This window comes from Anomalospiza imberbis, chromosome 5 (genome assembly GCF_031753505.1).
Source record: "Anomalospiza imberbis isolate Cuckoo-Finch-1a 21T00152 chromosome 5, ASM3175350v1, whole genome shotgun sequence".
Classification (NCBI taxonomy): Eukaryota; Metazoa; Chordata; class Aves; order Passeriformes; family Viduidae; genus Anomalospiza; species Anomalospiza imberbis.
Genome location: NC_089685.1, coordinates 39,001,051 through 39,025,113, shown reverse-complemented (window position 1 = coordinate 39,025,113; position 24,063 = coordinate 39,001,051). Strand labels below are relative to the sequence as shown.

At 35.9% G+C, this 24,063-nt stretch overlaps 1 protein-coding gene across 8 annotated transcripts in view; it reads left to right on the top strand.

Moving 5' to 3' along the window:
• PPFIA2 (PTPRF interacting protein alpha 2) overlaps positions 1-24,063 on the top strand; it is a 286,450-nt gene that overhangs the window by 249,633 nt on the left and 12,754 nt on the right. For all 8 annotated transcript variants that reach the window (XM_068190314.1, XM_068190316.1, XM_068190312.1 and 5 more), the window contains 4 exons: positions 2,086-2,179; positions 17,981-18,062; positions 21,702-21,902; positions 23,923-23,985. In XM_068190314.1, the coding sequence (XP_068046415.1) occupies positions 2,086-2,179; positions 17,981-18,062; positions 21,702-21,902; positions 23,923-23,985 (440 nt within the window). The remainder of the gene's footprint in view (positions 1-2,085; positions 2,180-17,980; positions 18,063-21,701; positions 21,903-23,922; positions 23,986-24,063) is intronic.

Genomic DNA, 24,063 nt, shown 5'->3' with positions numbered 1-24,063 from the left:
AAAAAAAATTATTTCTTTTCATCTCCTAAACTTGCCAGAATTTTGTTCTTTTATTATTTGAAAATTTTACTTTCTCTGCTAAACCATTAGCTTTATTGTTCCAAGCCAAATTCATGCCTTAGGAGATCTTTCTTAGAATCAAGATTCAAGATTTCTAGATTCTTCAAGTTTTGTCTAAGTTTTTGGAGAAAGAAAAAGAAATGCTACATGGAGCACAAGTGCACTTTCTTTCCTTCTTTCCTTCTTTTATTCTTTCCTTCTTTTCCAGTCTCCTCCCTCTTGACAAGCACCGCATTAGACACTTTTGTATTCTTCTCATGTTACATTTTAAATATTCTAGACCTTAAAACAAGCAATACATTCCCGGCATTTTTAGAATTGCCCAAGCAAACTGATGTGCATGGCAAATGAAAAGGTCAGCTTGTTAGGAAATATTTATTGTGGCTACATCCAATACAAGGTGTAACAGATGTATTCGAAGGCCAGATGTATTTGGAGAATGGAGAAATGCATTATGCCCAAACTACTCTCCAACCTGTAATAAACCCTCACTGCACTGCACTCATCCCATCTCTATCCAACATACTGAGAGCTGCTCTCTCAAGAAAGGTATGGAATGTTGATTGTTTGCTGAATGAAAAACGTAATCCAGAGTTAGCAAGAAGCATTAAATAAGATTCTTTAAGACTTTGACAGGCAGATGAAGTAAAAAAAAAAGTATATGTTCATGTTTTCTGCATTTGTGAGGTGCATTTGCTTCAATCTCATCGTGAGACTTGCAGAAGTAGTGTCCTCTTCTAATAAAGTAAAAATCTGTCTAGACAAACAGAGGCGTTAAAATAGCACCTGCTTTAAAAGAATAGCTTAAACCCAGGCTTTTCTAAATTTTTGTCATATACACGATGCACTAGTAGCTTTTGTTCTCACTTGATTGAGGTGCATGTAAATCTAACTTGTAAAAGGCTGTGGCACAATTTCACTACATAACATTTATGAATTATGTTATTATTAAAATCAACATATCAGGACAGAAATATTTTCATTTACTTTGTGCTTTTTTTATTATGCCAGTGTCCACTATTAATTGTTCACTATCAGTTAGCTGTGAAATAAGAAATTGCTATGTTCAAACGGAGTCAAGCATCAACATTTTCCCTCACTGTTGTCTTCTTTTTCGTGCCAGTTACACACCTTCCGAACTGGAGCACAGGAGGAAGGCAGCCTTCAAAGGAGTGCTGCAGGGCCTCTGTACACATACAAGTGAGAGTGAGAGGACAGTGTGAAGGCAGAGCCAGGAGTGAGCTGTAGTGAGCTCCATGAGCAGGTCCCCTCTTCTTGAATCAGGGCAGCGATAAAAAAGTCAGACCGTTTTCCATTTCTGCACTAGGGAAGTCATGTCAATGGCCATGTGGATCGTACCAGTCATGCCCTTAATTTATAAAATTGTTTTATTTTGGTCCACATGTCCTTGCTGACTGCAAGCTTTCTTTGTCACTCTGTGTATGTTATTCAAGTTCCCTCGACTTTGACAGGATTTAGGTGCCTACAAGACACACCAGGGAGACATAGGAGGCTGCTTACTTCTCTGACAGATTCTTTCTGTCATCTCTGGGAGTTTTCAGGGATAATGACATCTAAGACCCTCTATGAAAGAAAAATGAAGTCTTTAGCACTACTGCATTAGGTGATGCTGCATTATAGCAATAGTAGAGAGACAATTCGAGAGAATGCAATTACATTTGTACATTTCTCAACTAAGATTAAAAAATGGTGAGTGTGTTGCTTACTTAGCACCACGGGACTGAGCCCTAGGAGGCAAAGGAGATAAGGGTGCTCGTGTCATACATTTCTGCTAAACACAAGGAGGAGAAAGCTTTTTTCCTCCACTACTCTTTCCCATGTAGTAAATGGTTGTCAGAAGTTACTTATGCAGGTGATAGATCTCCACAAACACCAAATGTCACAGCTTAAGGAAGCAAATATAGGTGATGGTGGGTGGGAGGGGAATTGAGGGGTTAAGGAGGGGAACAACAGAAGAGAGAGAAGGAAAAATATGGTGGGGGTTTTGTTTGTTTTATTTTCCAGGAGGTTATATGGAAACAGAGGCAGCAGCTCAGGAATCTCTAGGATTAGGCAAACTTGGAACACAAGCAGAAAAGGACAGAAGACTAAAGAAAAAGTGAGTACTGTTTTTATGTGACTTTTTGGCTGAAACTTGATTTAAATATGAGGATTTTTATTGTTTTACTCAAATGTGGAATGAGAAGCAAGACCATCTACTATAGCATTTTGGTAGTGATCTTTCTTTGCAGTGCGAAAGTTTTTAAAGCTGCATATAAAATATAGGGGAAAATATTCAGAGTCTTTCAATTGTACAATATTATTTCATTTGTGAAAGAACATAGGTTTATGAGAGACATTTTTCCATTTCACATTGTCATTAATCCTGTGCACATTTGCCTTCAGTGCAATTCTGAAAAAAATAGATACGTATTTATTGACTCACTATGTAGATTTTCTTTTTCAAAAGGTTGAAAAATCTCTTTTGGATTATCTAGTGAACAGTATTACTTCTGTTTCTAGATGTCAAAGGTTCCCCATAAGCCCTAGCAGCTTCAGGTTTTTTGCCTGTCAGCAAATGCAGACAAAAAATAACCTGCTTTTCGTTTGCATCAATTATATAATAATTTAATGCTGTCTTTCATGCACCTCCTTGTAAAAACAGTACCCTGAGTCATAGCAGCTGCCAGGAGCTATGAAGAACTAATAAAATAAGGCTGCAAACACAAAAGAAACCTCTTGGCAGCATTGCATTTCCAGTGTAATTAGAGGCTGTCAGAGAAAAAGACAGTACTTAAAATTGACTTTGCAAATTCATTCTCTAAACAAATAGGTTTATTTTCATCCATAACCATTAACTTTAATGCTATTATTTGGATTCTGAAAGCCTCATTTTTAAAAATTTCTGGGTTTTCAGGTTTGTTTCACTCTTTTAAGGTTCCTTGGCTGAGTTTTAAGAGAATTTTCAGTTCTAATCCAAAAAATCTAGGGATAATGTTTGAGCTTCTCTGTTAATTTTTATGTTAAATATTTTTAATCACTACTTTCCTGTCAAGTGCTTGATGAAATATAACTTTAAATGTACTCATCCATGTAATGTACAAATGCAAACATTCTGTTAAAATCAGTCTCAATTTAGCAATTAGAGAAGCAGTCACTGTGCTAGCTAGAAAAGAAGAAACATTTTAAATTCAATTAAGAAACTCAAAATAGCATTCACAGAGATGTTAGTTGATGAGTCTTGTCCCTGTATTTCTTATCTATACATAATCAGTAATTTTAGAAATATATGGATGTAGATTATGTTACCATGGGTTTTTTTTTACTAAATCTAGAAGGCATCTTTAAGGCCATCATTACCATTCATAAAGAACAGAATATTATTTTCAGCAGCCCTTTTTTTTTCAAGTCCCAGTGTACCTTCCAGTTCTGAGGGCTGAATGTATCACAGTATCGAAACCATTTTGAAGGGACAAATGCGTTTATTTTGTTCACTTTCTTATGTATTATTTTGTTACACTGGGTAAAATAACATAAGACTTGGCACACACAACTGCAAACATGACATGACTATTTCATCTCTAGATTGCCTACCAACCTTTGGGTCTGTAAATAAGGGGTGTGCAGATAATATATTATTAAATTTCTGTCCAATATCACACAATCCCATGCTTTCTGCTTTTCAAGTCTTTCCCTTTTTTCTCCTGTGTCTGTCTGTCCTTGGTTCTTTATGGATTAGATGTAATCAAAGTGTCCTCTGCTGGAAGGAAAGGAATCTTTCCTTTGTGACTATGACTATTCTATTGCTCTGAACTGTATATTATTTATCCAAAGTATATGTTCTACAACTATCTCATGAAGAAATTTAATTTTTTCCTGTGCCTTTTAGGGTTGCCTGTCTTCATAGTTTCTCACTTTAGAATACTCAGAACTGCAGAAAGGTTAACATACATTATTGCTAGTTTATGTATATATGTATGTATATGTTACATCATTTTAGAGGAACCATAATATTGGAAAAAATGCAACCTATTGTGTTAGAGATATACAGGAGATTCTGCTGAATTATCGTAGTCATTAGGGTGCCAAGCTGTCAACAGAGTGTAAGAGAATTAACACCTCCTTGTAAGAAATGCAGTCACAGCATCACAGAATGGGTCAGGTTGGAAGGGACCACAGTGGGTCATCTGGTCCAACCTCCCTGCTCAAGCAGGGTCATCCCAGAGCCCATTGCACAGGTTTGTGTCCAGATGGGTCTTGAATATCAGTCATTTATTTGCATGTCTTACCTTAGAAAATATTAAATTGAGAAGTCCAGAAAGTAATTTAAATGAAAAGTTTGTTGCAGTAGGTCACATTCCTTTGTACCAATTCTTGACAATGCCTAATTCCCTCTGGAAGTAGCCTTGCCATACACACAGTAGCTGCAAGATTACTGAACTGTGTAGTGCAAATGAGGAAACTATGCTATGTAACATTAATGGTGGTGGGAATGTGTGGGAGGTCTTTCTAAGACATAATAAGAGAAGTCAGAGTAATTTCCTGGCTCGTGATGTAGCAGTAAGATCTATGGCAGCGTGATTTAAGTCCCAGTGGTTGATTCCTCCTTTACTGTTAAACAAAACTTCTCTGCAAACCCTGCAGAGACAGTGAGCACAGTCACTGGAACACAGAGCAGAGCACCTTGTAAGCATTTTTAACTGACATGGATTAGGACATAAAAGCCCAAGAGAGCCAAACCCACCAATTGGATGGGTAAAGGATAGGCTAAAGAAGTACTACTTTGTATTACATTTCAGGTCTCAGAAAGCTTTACTTATGCTGGCTTTGTCATTCCCTTTAAAATAATAAAAACCAAAGCAGACAAAACGAAAAACAACCACCAAAAAGGTCCCTGCAGCAAAACACCTCAACAATACAAAAACCCTTGAAACAGTGATGCCAGAGCCAATTTTCTTTTCTATAAAACAAGTACAATATCACATACTGAAATTGTGTTTCTCTTTGAGACGTGCAAGTTAGGTGAAGTGGCTTTCAGCCCTATTAACAGCCCAGCAAACAGTTCAATGGTGGTTCTGGTGCAGGAAAACAAGGATTCTCTCCTTGCTGTGAAAAAGAAGTCAGGTTCATCAGTGTGATCAACATACGAGTACTGTGCTAGTAGTCATGATCTTCATCTGCCTCTGCTATTAGCTTTGATTTAGTTTGGATAGAAGTCATTATAAAAGGAGAGATTTATGTTAAAATTATAGCCATAGTATCTCTTAACTGAGAAATACTTAAATGCTAAATTTCTAATTTTGTTTTTTGAATATATTTAATTTCATCAGTAATTCCAGAAGGATGCCCCTACCCCAGGGACAAAGATGCATGACATTTCAAATTGCCAGGTACTGCAGCAGCAAGTTCTAATGGTCCATCAGGTGTCCTGAGCACCTGGCTCCCTCAAGCAAGTCTTGCATTGACTCTGGGCCCCATGGAGTTAGGAACACACTGCAGTGTGTTATAGTGCTTTAGTCCCGTTTGTTTGCATGGAATCAGGTACTGAATAATACATTTCACTCTGAAAAGCTTAATGAGAGTGTGGTAATTTTGGAGACCAATTCTCTCTCTGGTGATTATGGTGTCATTAACCTAAATTTCAAGGTTTCCCTGCTTCTTCTTTCCCTGCTATTTAGATGTAAAATTTCTTTCAGTTTCAATCGACTGCTTAGACATCATTAAAATGTAATTAACAGTTTGTCTCAATGATATGCTAGACATTTATAAACCTCCAACAAGGGTCTCTATTCATCCAAAATTTGGTTATTAATGTAGATCTATTAGGAACAAGCCTTATTCCTAAGGCATCAAAGAGAAATTAAGGAAGCTCTGTAGGATTTTTAAATTATATGCAACATCTCTTACAAGCTGAAAAGATTAATTTAAGTTGCCTGACTCATCCATAAATGTTTACTCTCAACATTAAATAAATGACAGTTCTGCTTAATACTGAAACTTTTTAGGTCTTACTATTTGTAAATTGAGCATGCTGTTCTAGGAAACAAAAGATGAGGGTAAGGTATTTAAAGTGTTTAGGGTGTTATTAATTCTTTTGTGAAATTAAGTGATGGAGTGTATATATGCTTCATTTTTATAATTTTAACTAGACGTTGTATTTAACTTCATTTGTTCTATATAAAATGTGGTGATGTTTTGTATATAGAATCTTTTGCCTGAGCTTCCAGAGCCTGTTTGCCTAAAGAACCCTTGTTTAAGAAAACTCAGGGTTTAGGACTATAATTTTTAGTGGCACAGATACCATCTGTCACAGCTACCTTCAATGGAAACCCCTCAATAATTTAAATAGTTTGGACTCCTAACCATACCTTTTGATTAAGATAAACTCTCCAGGTGGCAAAAATGAAGAACAGACCTTTTCTCTTAGCATTTTTTCCCTAGTGATTAACCAGTTCCATCTGGAAAACACTTAACTAATTTCCAATTCTGAATTTTGTAGTTGACTCCAGCTACCATTCTCTGTGGCTGTGTATAGACTATCTCATATGTTCATGACATCATTCTTTGTGGGTATTTTGCAAACTGTGCACAATGACTTGGCCTTGGCATTCACACAGGGTTGTCATGATAGCCCTAGTCAGGACCCAGCATAGGAAGTTCAGGTCATTCCAGTTTCTATTGCAATGTGTAAAGGTTCCTGAAAGGTTCAGGTAGAGTCATAGTGTCCTCTGGAACAGGAGAAGTTGATCAGTGTGTGTCCCACAATGCAATTCATACATCAAAAAATGAGTAGATAACACTGTGGATAAAAATAATTATATTCTTCTTAAAAATGCATATCTCCACTGACCTCATCTCAGGTAACAAATTAAGGCACTTAAGAGAAGCTGTATAAATGTTTTACTGTCTTTTTCACTAAAATGCCATAAGTTGAGCCCTTTATGAAAATATTCTTTGACAATGAACTCAGCCAAACTTGAAATATTAGCAACAAATAGAGTTGTGTTTTCTTCCCTTTTTGCTATAACTATCCAAGTGAGAATCAATTGTTTTCTCATTATCCACAGTTTTGCTCAGGAATGATGTCAAATTGCCCTTACCTAAAAGCTTCACTGGTGGCAAATACAGCTCTAAAGAGTCTTGCTTTGTATAGTGCACTATGCCTCCAAAGGCCAGGAACCCTTCTCAAATGTAATGTTTGATCAGTAACAATATGCAAAGTCGCAGAAAATAAGTGTCTCTGAAGAAATACAAGATGTATACATATCATATGTTGCATGAAAGTGTGTAATAATTAAACATAGTCACTGACACTTCACAGGATGTGCTGATTGTATCCCCTCTAAGGCACCAGCATTAAGGCAAGGTTTGAGACATTTAAGTGCTCTGTAGTCCTGGATTGCCACTTGGAGGTGGGTTTGACCTTGTGGATGCTGCTAGTACAGTGGGAGATTGGCTTGTGCCCATACTTTCTGCAGCAATCCCAAAGACAAATTATTTCATAATTGTATATTTTGTACAAATTATTACAAAAATCCCTGAAAAAGAATTCACATGCAAGCCAGCCATTCTGGATCATGATGGCAGGACCTGAGTCTACAAGCTGATAAATCCCCCAGTTTATTTATATGAGTCAGGAGCAGCACTTTAGCCACACTTTTTTCTTCAGTTTTGTTTGATTTGACTCTTGACAAGAATCTGTTAATTCTGTATTTCCAAAACAAGCTTAAGATGTGAGTGTTTATGTTTTCCAAGGAAAATCAAAGTAAACCATTATTTCCCAAGAACTGTTTTTTGGGGGGATTTAGTCCACAGCTACAGGTTTTTGTTTGCCAGATACAGTTTCCTGGCTTCAAGTGTGTTGCAAAAGAGCATTGATGTGCCAGGACATGTACATGTGCTTACATACATGAAAAAACCCTTGTAAAATCAAGATCTAAGCAATTCTCATATGTAAAAATAAATTCTTAGTATTCATAGCCTTGTAATTAACTTTGCAGAGAGAATTGCAATACTTGTTAAGCCTCAGCTGATTACTGTGATGTACATGTTAAACAGCAGGAACATCATGTGAACAGAAGAGCCTGTTGGATTGGCTCTCTTTCTACTTAGGGGGAAAGAAAGAATGATAAATGTTGATAAGTTTACTTGATAAACAGACTTTCAATTTTTTAATGGGCAAATCCAATTTTTAGATCTCTGTCAACAAGCAACTTGAAAAAATATTTAGGCAGACTATTTTGTGGAATACTGTGGACTATTTTGTTTGAAACACTGCAGTTATCATGTAATTGCTTTTGAATGCCCATGATGCCCCTTTAATTAGGTTAATTAATTAGGTTTCATGTATGCAAGTGCAATTAGAATTTGATGTAGTGTATTTGTGACTACAAATAATTTATGTCCTCTGAAGTATGCAAATAGCTGTTTCTAATTAGTTTTTTAATTGCACACATTTTAGAAAATGAACCCAGTTGGATTAATTAGGGTGTTTTTCTGTGCCATCCACCTAATTTTCCTATATATTTAATGCTTATTGTATCCTAAACATATGCAATTTGTTTTTTGATGTAGCTCTTAAGAATACATTTTTTTTTTACCCCCAATCTTTTATTTTCTGAATCTTCAGGAAAATTCAAGGTTTGCATTTAATTTCATTCCTTCCTATCTTATCTATAAAGAACTCACAGATGTTGTTAGTAGCTTTTAGACTGATCTTTAGTTTTTCCTCCCAAAATGTGTTTCTGTTTTCCCATTCTGGTGAAGGAAGGAGAGGTGTTCAGTATTCTGATATGCAGTTTAGGATTGTTTGCTGTGTGCAGTGTGGTTTTCTCTTGGCTGGATCAGTGTCCAGTCTTGGAGACACATAAAGATGAACTTTATTTTTAAACATAATTTCTTTAGCAAATATTTTAACTGGAACACTTTCAAATCATTAGTCAGTCAAAGCTTTTTCAATATTAAAAATGTGTCTTGTTCTTGCACTAACACTTGGAGCCTTTTTAGCATTACAAATGTAAAGATAAATGGGTATTTATTTTGCAGAGGATTATTAAACCTTACTTAGATTATTCTGGTGATGGAAAAGATGATACAACATATTTTTTCTATATCTAACTCATATTTTTAAAATATTTCATTTTTTAAAATAATACTTTAAAAAATATATTATTTTTCTCCTTTGCAAAGTTTTTAAAATTCTCTTCCTCATAAAAGAATATTTGTAAGAGAAAATTGCAACATTTTAATCAAACATAAACCCCCTAGGCTCTAGTTGCTATTTTATCTACATGTATAAGTCTATCCACTGCAATTTGGAACTTCTGGATAAATATAAGCTTATACCCTGAAGCATGCAGCTGGCTTTCTAAACAAGTCTTTCCAGCAGATGTAAGTATCCTATCAGATTAACAGTAGAATTAGGATTTAAAGGAAGAATGGGTAAAACACAACAGAGTAAAAAAATTCTACACAACTCTTATATTAATATATGTCTAATGAAAATCTATAAAATGGTGATAAATTTGTTGTCTTATGACAAAAAAAAAAAACAAACAAAAAAAAAAAAAAAACCACACACCATAAAAATACCCTAAATAAAGCCTAGAATTAAAAGTCCATTTTTCCCTGCTGTATTTTATTATTCTCCGACAAGATGCTCAGGGAGTGACAGAATGCCCCTTGGTCTTCTACTCCTATCATGGCCTTCAGGTCACATAAATTATCCCCAGGTGACTGCAAACTGCCAGCTCATTAAAACTGCAAGAAAATTACTTGCATTCTAATCAATCCCCCAGTTTCTCTCTACACATACCCAAAGCAGTACTCAATGGAAAATTTAACAGCAGTTCTGCTTCAATATACTGCAGAAGGCTCAAAATTAAAAGTTTTTTCAGCAAAGGTGATCACATCAGTCTTTCCAATTAGCTCAGTAGAAAATGAGAATGAATCATGAATGCATATTCAGTTCTAGTGCTACTTTCATCAGATTTGGTAATTTTTTTAATAGTTCCCTTATACTTTACTTATATTACATGCCTTTGTTGTCCTTCCCTTCCTTAATCTTCCTGTCTTAAACTTCTTGTGTATAAATTTGTCATTTGTTTCCATCTACTTTTCTGTGTCGCACTTTCTCTCCTCTCTCCCAGCTGTTTTGCTGACTTTGCACACATGAAAGCAAAATTGAAGTCCTCAAAAACAGTGCCCTTCTGAACTGACTGAAATGTCTGCAACCTCTTCTTAGTTGAATGCAGGAAAGTTTTCTCATCTCATGTTTATTACAACTATATCTACAAAGCATTTCTAGATCTCTGTAAATAATTTGTTAATATAAATGCAATATTTTGAGGTGTCTGGGTTTCATTCAGGCCTATAATTTTCTTTTTTATGATGGCAATTAATGGATGATGTAGAAAGTTTATTATCAGCAATGACTACAGCAATCTTACTTGTTCCTCTATATGCTATACCTATTGTATTGGCAATAATAGGTTACCTAGAGGGCGAGTCATTCACACCACTGTTGCTGCTGATATAGTGTTAGTGTGACTGCTGAAATTAAAACATACCTCATTCATATTAAAACTGAAAAATTAATATTTTACAACCAATTCTAGGTAATTTTTGATTACTATGTTATATTTTGCTAAAATATTATTCAAGTGCAAATAGAAAAGTAAACCTTGGTGTGTGGTCCATTTAATTTTACTGTATATCTGTGGTAATTTGGTTAAATCCACAGGTTTGGGGTTTTCAAGGCTTTTGGGGTTACACAAAAACCCTTATGAAATGATTCAAATCTAAGCAAAAAGCTTTGATTTGAAAACCTACTCCATATTTGCTGTGTTTACAGATCTTTGGCATGAATATGTATTGTTGATGGAAGATGTGCTGTGCTGAGTGATTCCTAATAAATAGCCAACATGAGTTTAATGAAAATCTCATTTTGACAATTTCATCTGCTCCTCACAAGAGCACTTAAGTTTTCTAAATCATTGAAAGACCAGTTAAAAAGATTTCTGTAGTTATAATGGTGATATTTTTTATCTATCATACTATTTATTTTTTATGGACTACTATATGTTCATTAACATTTATGTGCTTTTTTTTTCCATTCATCTCTCTTCATCTCATGAAAAGCATATCTGGGTAAGTTAAAATGCCATGGTTGCTGAACATATTAATCTTCAGCACCATGTTTATTTTCTATGTTTTATTCCCGCTTTTTTTGGTTTTCCGTAAATCTTATGTAATGAATCCATTCAGAAAACTGAAACTGAATCCATGCAAAAAAAAAGAAAGCTTTCAAAGTATTCAGAATAACAGTAAACCTTGAAAGCATACACAAATTTAGGTCAGGACTTGCTCCTGAAGTGCTTGACAGAATCAGTTAACTACTTGGAGACAACTTCTGTCTTTTTTTTTTTTTTTTTTTTTTTAAATAAACACATTTTGGGAAGTCCAAAGTCCAGAATCACAAAGACATTTAAGAGTTAAAGTCGGAGGAAAAAGTTATGAGTTTAAAAAATGCTGTTAAGGCATAAATTCTGTTTAATTGAATCATAAAAGACTCACAGAATACACAATTTTTTTTTCTGTTCGAACACTCATGCTGTTTCAAAGCAAACATATATGCAGAAATGTTTTATTTGTGCATATAATTTTACTGTTTTCTTTCACCAGTTCATTTTCTTGTTTGTCTTGGTTTTTTGTAATTAACTCAATATCAAGTTTAAAATCTTCATCTCTTCTTTGATCTATTGTAGAAATGCTATTTCTTCTTAAATAAGGATTTGCAGACATAAGGAGGAAATTTCAGTAGGTGAAAGGGTACAAAACTTAATTTTGAACAAGAGTTACCACACTAATTTAGAATATGTGATTATGAAATTGCTTTATAAAAATAGATTTGATAACATTGTTCAGCCTGGGGACACTGAGGGTCTCTAATGTAGTATAATATACACAAGATTGCAAGACTATGTATTATGCAAGTCTGCTTATTTCACAGCTGTTTTATTTAGTTTTTAATACTAGCCCTCTGAAGATCTTTATGTCAGGGTCTGTCTTATCCATTCCTGAATGTGCTTCACTTAGCTTAATAAATATCTTCAGAAAAAAATAATGTTTCCCTTCAGTTTGCATACAGCTTAAATGTACACCTAACATGGAATATCCACAGCACTGTTATTCTTTAATCTTGGATACTGTGGAATTTATGCTTCCTTATTTTATAGATTTTTAAATATTCTGTTTATTACTTGCATCTTGATTTCTGTATTTCAGTCATTTTTTTTTTCTGAAAAATCCTTAAAGTTGAATACAAAACATTTTGTAAAATATTGGAGATTGAATTTTTTCCATTGTTTACGGTCTGACCTGATATTTGATATCAGAAAGGAGAATGAGGGTTTCAAATAATTTAAAATCCAGATCACTTAAGTGTCAAAGTTCAAACAGGATCTGGCATAGTTTTTAATTAGTGCAGTCTTTAAGTCAGTTGGATCCTTTCAGATTCAATTAAATCTGCATTGTGTGGCAATATGAACTCTTGAGTCTCTCCCCAACCTCCCACTCCACTTCCTACTTTAAATCCATTTATAGTCTTGCAGAAAATACATATATATAAAATGTGACTTGATATTTTTATTAGGTATTATTAACTTATACAAATTCAACTCTTATTTTTTCATGCAATGTTCTGAGTTACAGGATTCTGGCATGTCTTAAACATTTAGCAAATGACAATAGAAAGGATAAAAATCTAATTCCAGTTTAATTCATTAGAAATCCTGTTTCCTGTTTTTTTCAGACTTTGAATGTATGTTAGATTTCAAGCAGCAGATGTGTTTAATCTTACCTTGAAATCATAGGATTACTCAGATAAACGCAGTATATTTGGTCTATCTTTTCTCTCTGGTTATCTTCTATAAACCTATCATGTACAGTACTTTGTTGTAAATGAAACATTTTAATATTGGTGATAACAATTACCATAATAATATCAGTTCATAATCAGAGGACCTGCCAGGTAAAAACTTCAATCTGTTTTCTCTTTGAGACAATGTCTGTGACTAAAGGCCATTTCACAGTCTAAATTACCCATTAGCCAAATTTTAAAATCAATTCTGCTTTTGTTTTACAAACATGATCTGGCTCTTGACTTCACTGTGACTCTTTTTCAATTTATATCGCATTTATGATTATGTTTTAATTAAGAGACATATTTTATGCAGTCTAGTATCCTTGAGATCTTTTCATGTGAACCCTATTAGATATCAGAGTAAATCCTATTACTTGCAGAAATATGAAGATCTGTGTTGAAATATTGTTTATGTTTCATCAAGGCAATGTCTGGATGTCGTGTATTGCACAGAGTGTTTGCATTATGTGTGTTAGAAATCCTAAACTGTCATTGCTTGTTTGCTTCATGGGGGGAAGCCTTGTCTTCATGAAGAAAATTGAATGCCACCGAATGACACACTTCGTCAAGATAGCATTAACTTCCTACACAAATTCTATGTAAAGACTAATAATATTTTTAATAAAGTTCATTGGGCTTTATGCAATGAATTGATGACAGCTGCTGATACAGAGCTAGAATTTCCCTGGTATGAGAGAATACGTATGAAGTAGATTTGCAGGATAGTAACAATTTCACTCATTTTTTTCTGCCTTCCTATTGCTTCCATGTACTTCTCCTGTCTGAGGGATTATTGAAGCGTTCAGAAGTGCCCATGTTATGAGACAGTTGTGCTCTCAGGCTTTTACGTTGATCTGGGCAGTTAGTTGTACCTGGCTCATGGATGAGTGGTGCTGAGGCAAATGGCCCAGTGTTAACAATGTCTTTAGCAAGTCATTTTGAGGAGGACTAATCAGAAATCAATGCTAGGGGGCTTCTCCAACACACAGCTTCACAACACAAGTTCACATTCTGTGACTTGTCTTTAAAAAAAATATGAAAACAGCCCATTTTATGTTGTGCTCCCTAAAACACACAATTTCTCAAATTTGGATTGATGTTAAACAATTGATGTTCATGAAATTTCCAGACTTTACAAAACCAGGCTCAGAGTAATGATATATTTTAAATAGTGTATTGCAGTTACTCCCATAATATCTCCAGGAAGAGGATTTTTTTCTTTAGCAGTAATAATGTTATCTTTTAAAATATGGCTTTAATTTGGAATTCATTCCAGTGGTAGTAAGTGGTTTAAAACCCTATCTGCAAAATAATGTCATTTCCAGTAATGCCTAATTAATGCCAATTTTTCCTTGTCAGCTTGTTTTCATATGCTGCCAAAAACCTAAGCAAGCATGGAAATAATTGCATTTTAATTCCCTTCCTCCTCGCCAATGGACACATTGTAACACGGAGTACTCTTCTGACAAAGTCTGAGGAGGGGAAAATCCCCTGTTCCCCTGCAAAGAACCTTCTAAATTTGACTGTCTGTATAATGCTTTTCATGATCCCCCAAATACTGTATTTTTAATGAAGGGAAGAGGGAGTGATAAGTTCTATGGTATTTGTCCCTTCTTCCTCCTGGGATCAATTGTATGTTTTTGCAAGGAAAATTGAACTGCAGTTACCAATATTTTGCTTTGGGGTTCTTCTGTTTTCAGGAAGCCAGTGACTATCCCATAATTACAACTGCAGACAACATCCTGTCCATTCTAAAATACTGTTTTCTATTCCAAAACAGGCTGGTCACTGGATTCATTTTTCAAGTGATTTTCACAATTGGTCAAAACAGTGCAAATTTTTTCCTACATGATACTTTTAACTTAATGAAAGAGTGGATTCTTTTTCTATAGTGATAGTTCATATTACCAAAAAAGACCCAAAACACACTATTCATTAGAGTTTTCACTGACTGCTAACTAAAGAATGTATCTCTTAGTAAAAAAAAATAGAAAGTCTGGGTTTAGTTTTGGCTTATAAAGGTTCAGGTTTGAAAGCTTGAAGGTTCAGGTTTCACAGATTTCCTAGTTTGTATTAAGGAGTAGTCAAAGACTAATATTCCAAAAGTAAATTATAATTTCAATAAACTTTAATATTGCAGTGTTGATAAGAATCATCTGAGGAAGAAATTGTAAGTTTTTAAGCATTAAATTCATTTTAAGGCAAGAAAATATTATAAAAGTCCTTTTACTATTCTTCTGTATCAATGAGTGATGCACAACCCTTATGATGGCTATGATTCATGTGATGTATGAGTACAGGATTTTCATCTTTATGCTAAAAGTATTTTCAATTCAGAACAATTTCCTTCTACATGCAAAGACCATTTGGATTAGGTTTATCAAACTAAAGGCTTTGGCTATAGCACACACACACACACACACACATATATATATATATATACATATTTATAACTCTATTTTCCTTTAGCTCTGCGAGCCAAACTGTCTCTGAAGTAACAGAAGTGCTTTCCCACTCTGGGAGAAAGTATTGGTATGAGACTCACTGGAGTAATTGTAAGCCTCCACACCAAGCCTCGGGCTGGTACTAATGTTGCAAAGCCACAGAAGACTCCCTAGAAAGATGTGCTTTGTAATTCCAATATAAAGGAACTGTGTTTTTCATGGAAGTGAGACCTTAAAGTGCCAATGCCTCTTCTTCAGGCATCTCAGTTCCTGAAGCCATGCAGAGATTTAACACCAAACCCAAGAGGCCAAGAATTCCTTCCCACCTCCTTGTAGTCCACGTGTTGCTTGGAGCAGGAGACCAATGCAAGCAAGGAAGGCCAGTGACCCTCAAAGCCATGATCTCTTTTCTACTTAACATATTAACCAGCCCTGCTCTTTCAGCTGGGATGATTGAAGAGAATACTGTAGATAAGAAAAACTCCGGGATCAGGTTCCTCCAGGGATGGACTCCCAGCTGCAGAAGGAGCTGCTCCCCGGGCTTGGGCTGGTTGTAGGGAAGGAGCGCATTGTACAGGGTTTTGTGCAGTCCATGCTCTGCCATGGGACACCAAAAGTGGCTAGGTGAAACCTTGTGTGTCCCTAAGGATAGCCATGCCAGCTCTCAGACCCGGTAGCAGCAGGAGTCCTGCAGCTCTGTTGTAGCATCTGACGGAGGTACAGCACCACTGTAGCACCGGCAGAACTAACCCTGAAGGAAGGCTGCAAACTAAATACCTCATCCACAGGTATCTGGGATGTGGCCTAGTGTGGCCATGCCTTAATTCTGCTCTCCTAAGCAGACAGGTGAATACATTTCATAGACATTCGTTTCTTATCACCCGGGGAATATGGCATTCCTGCATCCCCATCGGCTGCTGAAGGTAACAGGGTGTTCATGTACCCAGAGAGCAACTTATTGTTTTACTGAGGGTTATGCTTTCACAGAAATCAAGGATAGCTCCACAGTGGCTTGGGATATTCGAGTGACAAAGGAAAGGGCTGCTGCAAAGGCTGTGTGGGAGGAGAAGCTGTATCAATTTCAGTAATTCTGTCAAGTATTTGTAATGTTACGTATTACTACAGCATAAACTCAAAAATAAAGCAGCTTGCTTTCTATAAATATTCAGAGACAGGGATTTAAAACTGTATGCAAAGTCTTTTATTTGAGTTTCATTTTCTGCTAAAGCCAAATTCACTCAGTGTGGCCCCTTGGCAATGCAAAAATCCCCAAAGGACCCCTCCTTACAAGTAAGATCACCCCATTGCTTTTATTTGCTGTGATTTCATAGTACATATATTTGAAAGGCTGCTAAGGCGGTGACAAATTGTCAAGGGATTACTGAACCACAAAGGCTGTAGTTATAAAAGAGGACAGAAAAAAAATGGAAGTCATAATTCCAAGATTTTCTTGTTATTTGGGAATGTAAGCAAATTTTAATACTACATTAGCATAGTCCTTGTCTAATTTGTTTTTCACCACGGCTTGTTGCAGAGAGCATTCTTTTGTGTTTTGCTCAGTGGGAGGCAGCTGAAAACATGCTGTTAAATACCAGGAAAAAAAAAGACATTTGAAGGACTGCTTTTTCTACACCATCACCACAGTGGAAATTTCTGGTGAAATAGCTGAATGTTTTTAATATAGAGCATTTTCCTGGTAGTCTGGATGACTAGTTTATACGTAACTATACAAAATATTTAATGCAGCCATATTAAAAGTATCAGTTAGGCTTTGAGAATGATGTTTTGCGTATGCACCAGTTGTAATCCAGAAAAACTGCAGATACAGGAGTTGGATTGGTATTTGATCAACTCAATAGAAAGACATCTAGTATATATATAAAACTGAGAAATCACATCAATTGTATAATTATAAAAATATACATCCATAAACCATATAGAATTCTTTTATATATAATCAATAATTTAAAAGATCCAAACATGGAACTACCAAAGATACAGTTAACTCTTGAATAGCCAGAGATGGCATATTTAAAGTACAAAATAGCTGTGCTGCACAGACATTAGCACTGTGTATAGCTGGTACAGCTGGCTTAGTGTTTCAAACACAAACACCTCTCTGATCCAGCTGCATTACATCCATGCTTAGTTCATGTCTAGAAGTTGCCAATTCTGGGCCTTACTGAGTCATTACCAGACCAGAGCTAAGTTAGTCTCAGGAATCTCTCAGTTTTCTCTTCACCAATGTCTGTTTTGATAGCCCTTTATTATAGGGTATACCGATTTTTGCATTGCTTTGGCTAAAGAAGAGACAGAAACCTTGCCTTTTGAATGTTAGATGTTTAAAAGGATGTCAGAAAAAATGAAGAATTGGGAATAGATTGAGAGTACATTCAACAGGAGAAAGAGCTGTATTGTTAACTGGTGTGTTCTGTGCTTTTTCTATGCCTGTCATTGTGCTTCACTGTTATTACCCTTCACATAAAGGCAGAGTTGCATCTTTTTGTCCCAACACATAACTCCCCATATTTACCATTTCTTGATCCACTTTTAGACATGAACTTCTGGAAGAGGCTCGGAGAAAAGGTTTGCCTTTTGCGCAGTGGGATGGACCAACAGTGGTTGCCTGGCTAGAGGTAAGTGTTGGCCATAACTTGAAAATGTGAGTCGCATTTGTAGACTGCTTCTGTGTGCTTGCCCTTACAAATCTTAAAAGAGACTGTTAGAGCCTCTTCCTCTCCCCCGTGTGCTGTGCCATCAGCACTACATGGGTTTTGAGACTGGGTGGTGTAAATTAGAGACTAGAGCTGAAAAAAGTAAGACAGAATTGCACAACGGGATGAGGACCAGAAATGTTCTTGAATCCCAAAGTTTTTAAATCTTTTAATTACTCAGTCTCTAAATGTCTAGGAACTCCACAGACATTTTATGTAGAATGATGTGCTAATTTTAAATAAATGTGAAGTATTTGTAGCTTTCTGCATTTAAAATCATAATGGGAAAAAAAGCATTCCTCCCACTATTTTCACCTGCAGCGTAGGAGATCCATGTTGAAATCTCTCTGATTTGACAGGCAGTGCCTTCATATCTGAAATCCAATGTGCAGAGAGCTGTCCTTTATTTGGAGGACCTAAACAAATGGGTTTTGGAAATCAAGAAGAAGAAACATTCAACAAAGCTGTCATCAATTTTGACAAAGTAATCAATGTTTTAGGTGAAGGAACTCCTAAAAAAAAAACGTACACAAATGCTGAGGGGAGAAGGCCACAGAAAGTAAGAATGTTCTTATACAAATCCACAGTCACTTTTACATGGCAAGGCTGTAACACTTCACTGCAGATACAAACTCTGTTGGATCAAAGAGCAAATCTATTCCTTTCTATACCAAGCATCTCTACCTATTCACAACTTTTCTGCCGCCTGCTCTAGCTATCATCCTTTGATCATCAGTTAGACCTTGGAAAGTTTTCCCCTCCTATAGAAAAAAGAGATCCCTCTCCAAACCTTTGACAGAAATATGCTAGTGAATAAATGAAAGATGAGAAATGAAAGCAGCTAATGTCCACAAAATTTCTGCTTCACATTGGAATTGCTGAAGGTACCTAATGAAAAATACAAAATGAAAATTGCAGGAAGTCAATACAAGCATTTGTATATGACCTTGGAAAATAGGATTATATCCTAATTCCCAAAAAATCTCTGTTAATATGGAACAATCCTTAATTTGGCCTACTTTGCTTTTTCATATGACTTTAAGAGTTCTGTAACCAGATTTATATCAGTCAGAAATATTTAGTATCACAGTAAAGGCTGATTTATTGGAGACATGAACATAAAAAAGTCTGTAATTTTTGCATACCAATACCCTCGTCTTTCAAGGAGATCTGCAGTTTCAAGCAGTTTTTGACAAGTTAAGCCTTACTTTTTTTCCCCCTTGATTCTTTTCTGAAAAATAGGATATGCTTCCCACTGTCTAAGAATGGGGCTGTAAAGAGAAATCCAAATCTGTGAAGTTCTTGGGGAATATGATAACAGTAGCACAGGAGAGCTCAACAGGAAGTTTGTGTCACAGTAGTCAGTGCAGATTGAATACTGACTGCAAAAAGATATGAGGATAGGAGTAGTGTGTTTATTCAGTGAGTTATCAGTGCATTTCGTACTCTCCTAAAGAAAAATAAGTGTCACTTCAACTAAAGAATAAAGTAAATATTAAAGGAGAAAAAGACTCAAAATTAGGAAGTATATTGTGAAATTTTCAAACGTTATAGGGCTTTTCAGCCTTAGCATTTATTCTTGTTGTTTGTATGTAGCACAGACATTGTTGAGAAATATTTTAAGAATTTTGTGTTTTCTTAATTCTGGAAAAGTATATTGATCTTGATATCCAAGTTCTCTGTCTAGAATGATTTCTGTGTTCTCTTTTTAGAGACTGTTCATCTAATATCATTTTCTGCTAGAGAGTTATATTGTTAAAGAATTTACTTATTTTGTTATAGGAATAATTTACCTAATGAGAAGCAAATAGTTTAATCTATTTCTGCAGGGTGAATAACTCCCAGTGTTTACGCGTTTCTGCTTTTCAAGTGCATGTGTATAAAAAATTAATGTCAAAATAAATGAGGTGATGAAATACATTTTAAAGCTATGCATGGTTTTCTCATGGCCGTTTAGGTGCAGATCGGTCTTATCTACATAATTTTTTGGTTTTGCTTTTTGGTTTTTTTTTCCTTCATGAAACTTTGTATTTTGTAACAGTTTGTTGGAATCAGATCATGTTTTTAAGGTTCAGATTAGCATTGGATGGAGGGTAGTGTCTAATTCCATCAGTGGGAAGGACTTATTCAAACAATGCAGTCATTTCTCAACCTCTGTGATACTTCAGGACTCAAAGCTTGACTGAGCCTTTTTTAACCTGACAGTCAAGTCTGATTTCCCTGTGATGTAAAAGTGACCTAACAGCTGTCTTTTATGGAAATATCTCCCAGATAAAGTATAAACCTCTTAATAATCACATACTTCTTCCCCGTGCTGTGTCAAATGTAATGAAAATCCTTTCAATTCATTGCTGCTTTCTAGATTTTTTTGTGAATTTCCTTATTTCCTTGATCATGTGCCCTCTTTTAGTAAGCCTTTATTAAGAGAATAAACAAAGACAACCAATGGAATCAGCTAATTCTGATGGCCTATTTGAGATGCACCTAGCTAGGTCTTTGTTTTCCATTATGTTATCCCTGATATCACAGCAATTATGGCATTCACTGCTTATGTTCTTCTCACAGGCTTCATACCATAATTAAAAACCCCACATGCATGATATGAAATTACCTCCTTTGGTAAAAAACAGCTGAAGACACTGGCAGTCATATTAATGACACAGCATAAGATGAGAAAGCTCAGAAAAACAAGAATAATTCACACTCAGTAGGTCCTCTTACAAGGAAAGAACAAGTGGTGAAGAAAGGGGCTGTTCCTGGCCTGGGCTAGTAAGACTAACATAAGGAGAGGAAAGCATATAAGTACATATCTTCTAAATCCATAGAGGATGGAGCTGTGCTCACATTTTGCGGCACCTTGTAACTAGTATTCCTAGCTGGGATGGGACAACATACCAGACTGTTCCCAAATTTGCTTTAAAGTCTGTCCCTGATAGGGTGATTATTTGAACTGGGATTTTTAATTTCTATTCAGAAGATAAAAGCTGAGAAATGTAAGATTGTGCCCCTTGAGTACACCATGTTAAAAAAGAGAAAGCCATTTTACTACATTATCAGGTAGGCAGTAACACTGACTTGTGCCAGTACTTGGACATTAAAACCTGGGAAAGGAGTGGCCCCAGGGATGGAGGCAGCTCTGAAAAGAATTCAAAGCCTGCCTTGTTTTAAAGTTCTGATTACAGTAAAAGCAAAAAGAATTCACATGGAATCATGGCAATTTCAAAGGTTCTGAAACAATTTTGTTTTATTAAAGACTATGATATTCATACTCATTTGTTTGTGCTACCATGCTTATTCAGACTGATAGGTGTCCTGACAATTAATTATTATTGGTCATTAATTAGTTGATTATTAGTGGTCATGACACCAAGTCTGATAGTTTAAGAAGCTTTTGGACAATGCTTTTGGCACATGATATGACCCTTGAGGCAGTTCTGTGCAGAGCCAAGAGTTGGACTTGATTATGCTAATGAACCCCTTCCAACTCAGAATATTCTATGACTGTAATTTCATTTGAGAGATGAAGCAGTGCTTTGGATGAAATGTCCTTTCTCTTGACAGCTCTGGCTAGGGATGCCAGCCTGGTATGTCGCTGCCTGCCGTGCCAACGTGAAGAGTGGAGCTATCATGTCTGCTTTGTCCGATACTGAGATTCAAAGAGAAATTGGAATCAGCAATCCTCTTCATCGCCTAAAACTCCGATTAGCAATCCAGGAGATGGTATCCTTGACAAGTCCATCAGCACCTCCAACATCCAGAACAGTGAGTCCTGTTCAGCTAACTTTTTCTTCCCACTTCAACCTACAGGAGTCTGCAGAAAAACTTTTGTAGTACAAGAGTGGCTCTATGATAACACACACCTCACAATCAGTGAAAACTGTCTAATAAAGACTCAGAACTACCTGTTCATCACTTGCTTGATTGTTGATTGCTGATGTTTTTCTTTTATCAGATATTATTTTTTTTAAGTCATTGTTTTGATTATCCTCGATGTTATCCAAATCAGTATCGAGCATCTTATCTGTGATTTTGCCTTTATTTTTGTCTTTTGCCAAATCATCTGTACCAGCCTAATCAGATTGTGTTTCTCTTCTTTGTTTGTTTGTTCTCTTTATTTCTTTTTTTGGGGTGGAGGGGAGCCAGGTCTTGGGAGCGGTCATGTAGGAACACAGCTCTTTTGAGTCTTGTTCCCATTCCCCTTTTTTGCACCCTTTCAAATGTTATCTAATATAAGTCAGCTGGCTTCAGGTTCTTCATGCTTTTAAGAGAAGCAGTGATTGGAAGCAGTGAGGGGAGCATCTGGAAAGTGGAAGTGGAGCCTGTGCATTCAGTGAGGAAGGAAGAGAAAGTGGTGGCAGAAAAGACAGAAGCAAGTAAAGATACACAGTGATACGAATCTGAAAGGAAAGGGGAATATATCAAAAAAAGCAAGGAAATAGATCAGGGCAGAGTAAGAATGAATACGCTGTATATAAAAAGCAGGGAAAATAGGCTAAACTGATGAGGACAAAAAGAAACAAGATGACAAAAGGGAAGTTTTAATACTGATGGTAATGGCAATGCAAGAAGCAATGGAGACTAACAAAAGAGAGGTTTGATCAGATGGCAAACATGGCATAGGAGTGAAGGACAAAGTAGTGTAGCTCAGATTTCTACTAGAAAGGCAATAATAATTATTATGTTAATAATATTTATAATTTTTAATATTTTGTCTTCATTGAATTTATGGATAATCTTTTTGTGGAATTTCGAATTCAGATACCTTTGTGAGCTACATAAGCAACTAGGCAACAGCAGTAATATTGCTATTGATTGCCCTTTTATATTCATGTTGCTCATGTTCTTTAAATATGGTAGTTAACTCTCTGATACTTTCTTCCCTGAAAGTGAGTCATTACCATGATAATATTATGAATTGTAAGGATTTTTCCAAAGTAAAGTAGTAAAGACTCCAGATGATGCTTGAATTACTACAAAATTTTTTTTTTTATTTTAAAGTCATAAGAGGATATTTCAAAGCATAAAAGCATTTACAATTATGAAGTGTAATGAGACAATATTATGTTCAAGCTAAAAACATTGAGAATACTTTTGCCTTTTTTTTTTTAATTCTGCCTGAGTAACTGTGTGCACACAAAGGTGCCCTGCCCTTGAATGTGCATTTCTGAGTCTCCAGTCTTTCTGCTTCCCCTCTCTCTCAGGAAAGGAGTTCATTTATCTCAGGTCTCCAGAAAACACAGCACACATCCATGCTCCCTCCCTGACTCTCCTCATTGTCCTAGTAATCATTTGATGAAAAACAATAGGATGAGGATGAATCATTTTAGAAGTGAATTATCATGATATTTTGATTTACAGAAACATGGGAGAAGCATTCATTATTTAGATTACAGTATGAGCATGTGACTTGTGCAGAATATTTAGGCTGGAAAATCTTTGGGAGCTGAAGCTTACCTGCGCACAGAGCTGTGAGCTAAAGGTTGCATTTGCCAGTTGTTTATGAAATGCAGCTTTAATTATTATTCTTTCCTTTGTGGCAGTGTTCTGCCGGATTTCATCCATCAGTTCTAGTTGTAATACTCCATCACATCTGTTCAGAAGCTGCTAATGAAAGATACAAACCAAGTTGTCTAAAGTTGTCTCTAGTTGCAGCTCGGTAGAGGCAAGAACGTGGTTGTGCTGATGGTGATGCGCTGATAACTTACAGTGGTGCTGCCTTTCTTCTTTACCACTGCTTACCTAATGTGGATCCCACCTGCCTTCCTTCGGGCCTTGTCTGTAGCCCTCAGGCAATGTTTGGGTGACCCATGAAGAAATGGAAAATCTTGCTGCTCCAGCTAAAACGGTTAGTCATTCTACTTCGACTTAAAATGGTTTTAGAGCTCAAAAGAGGATAGGTCTGATCCTGCTTTAACATAGGTGC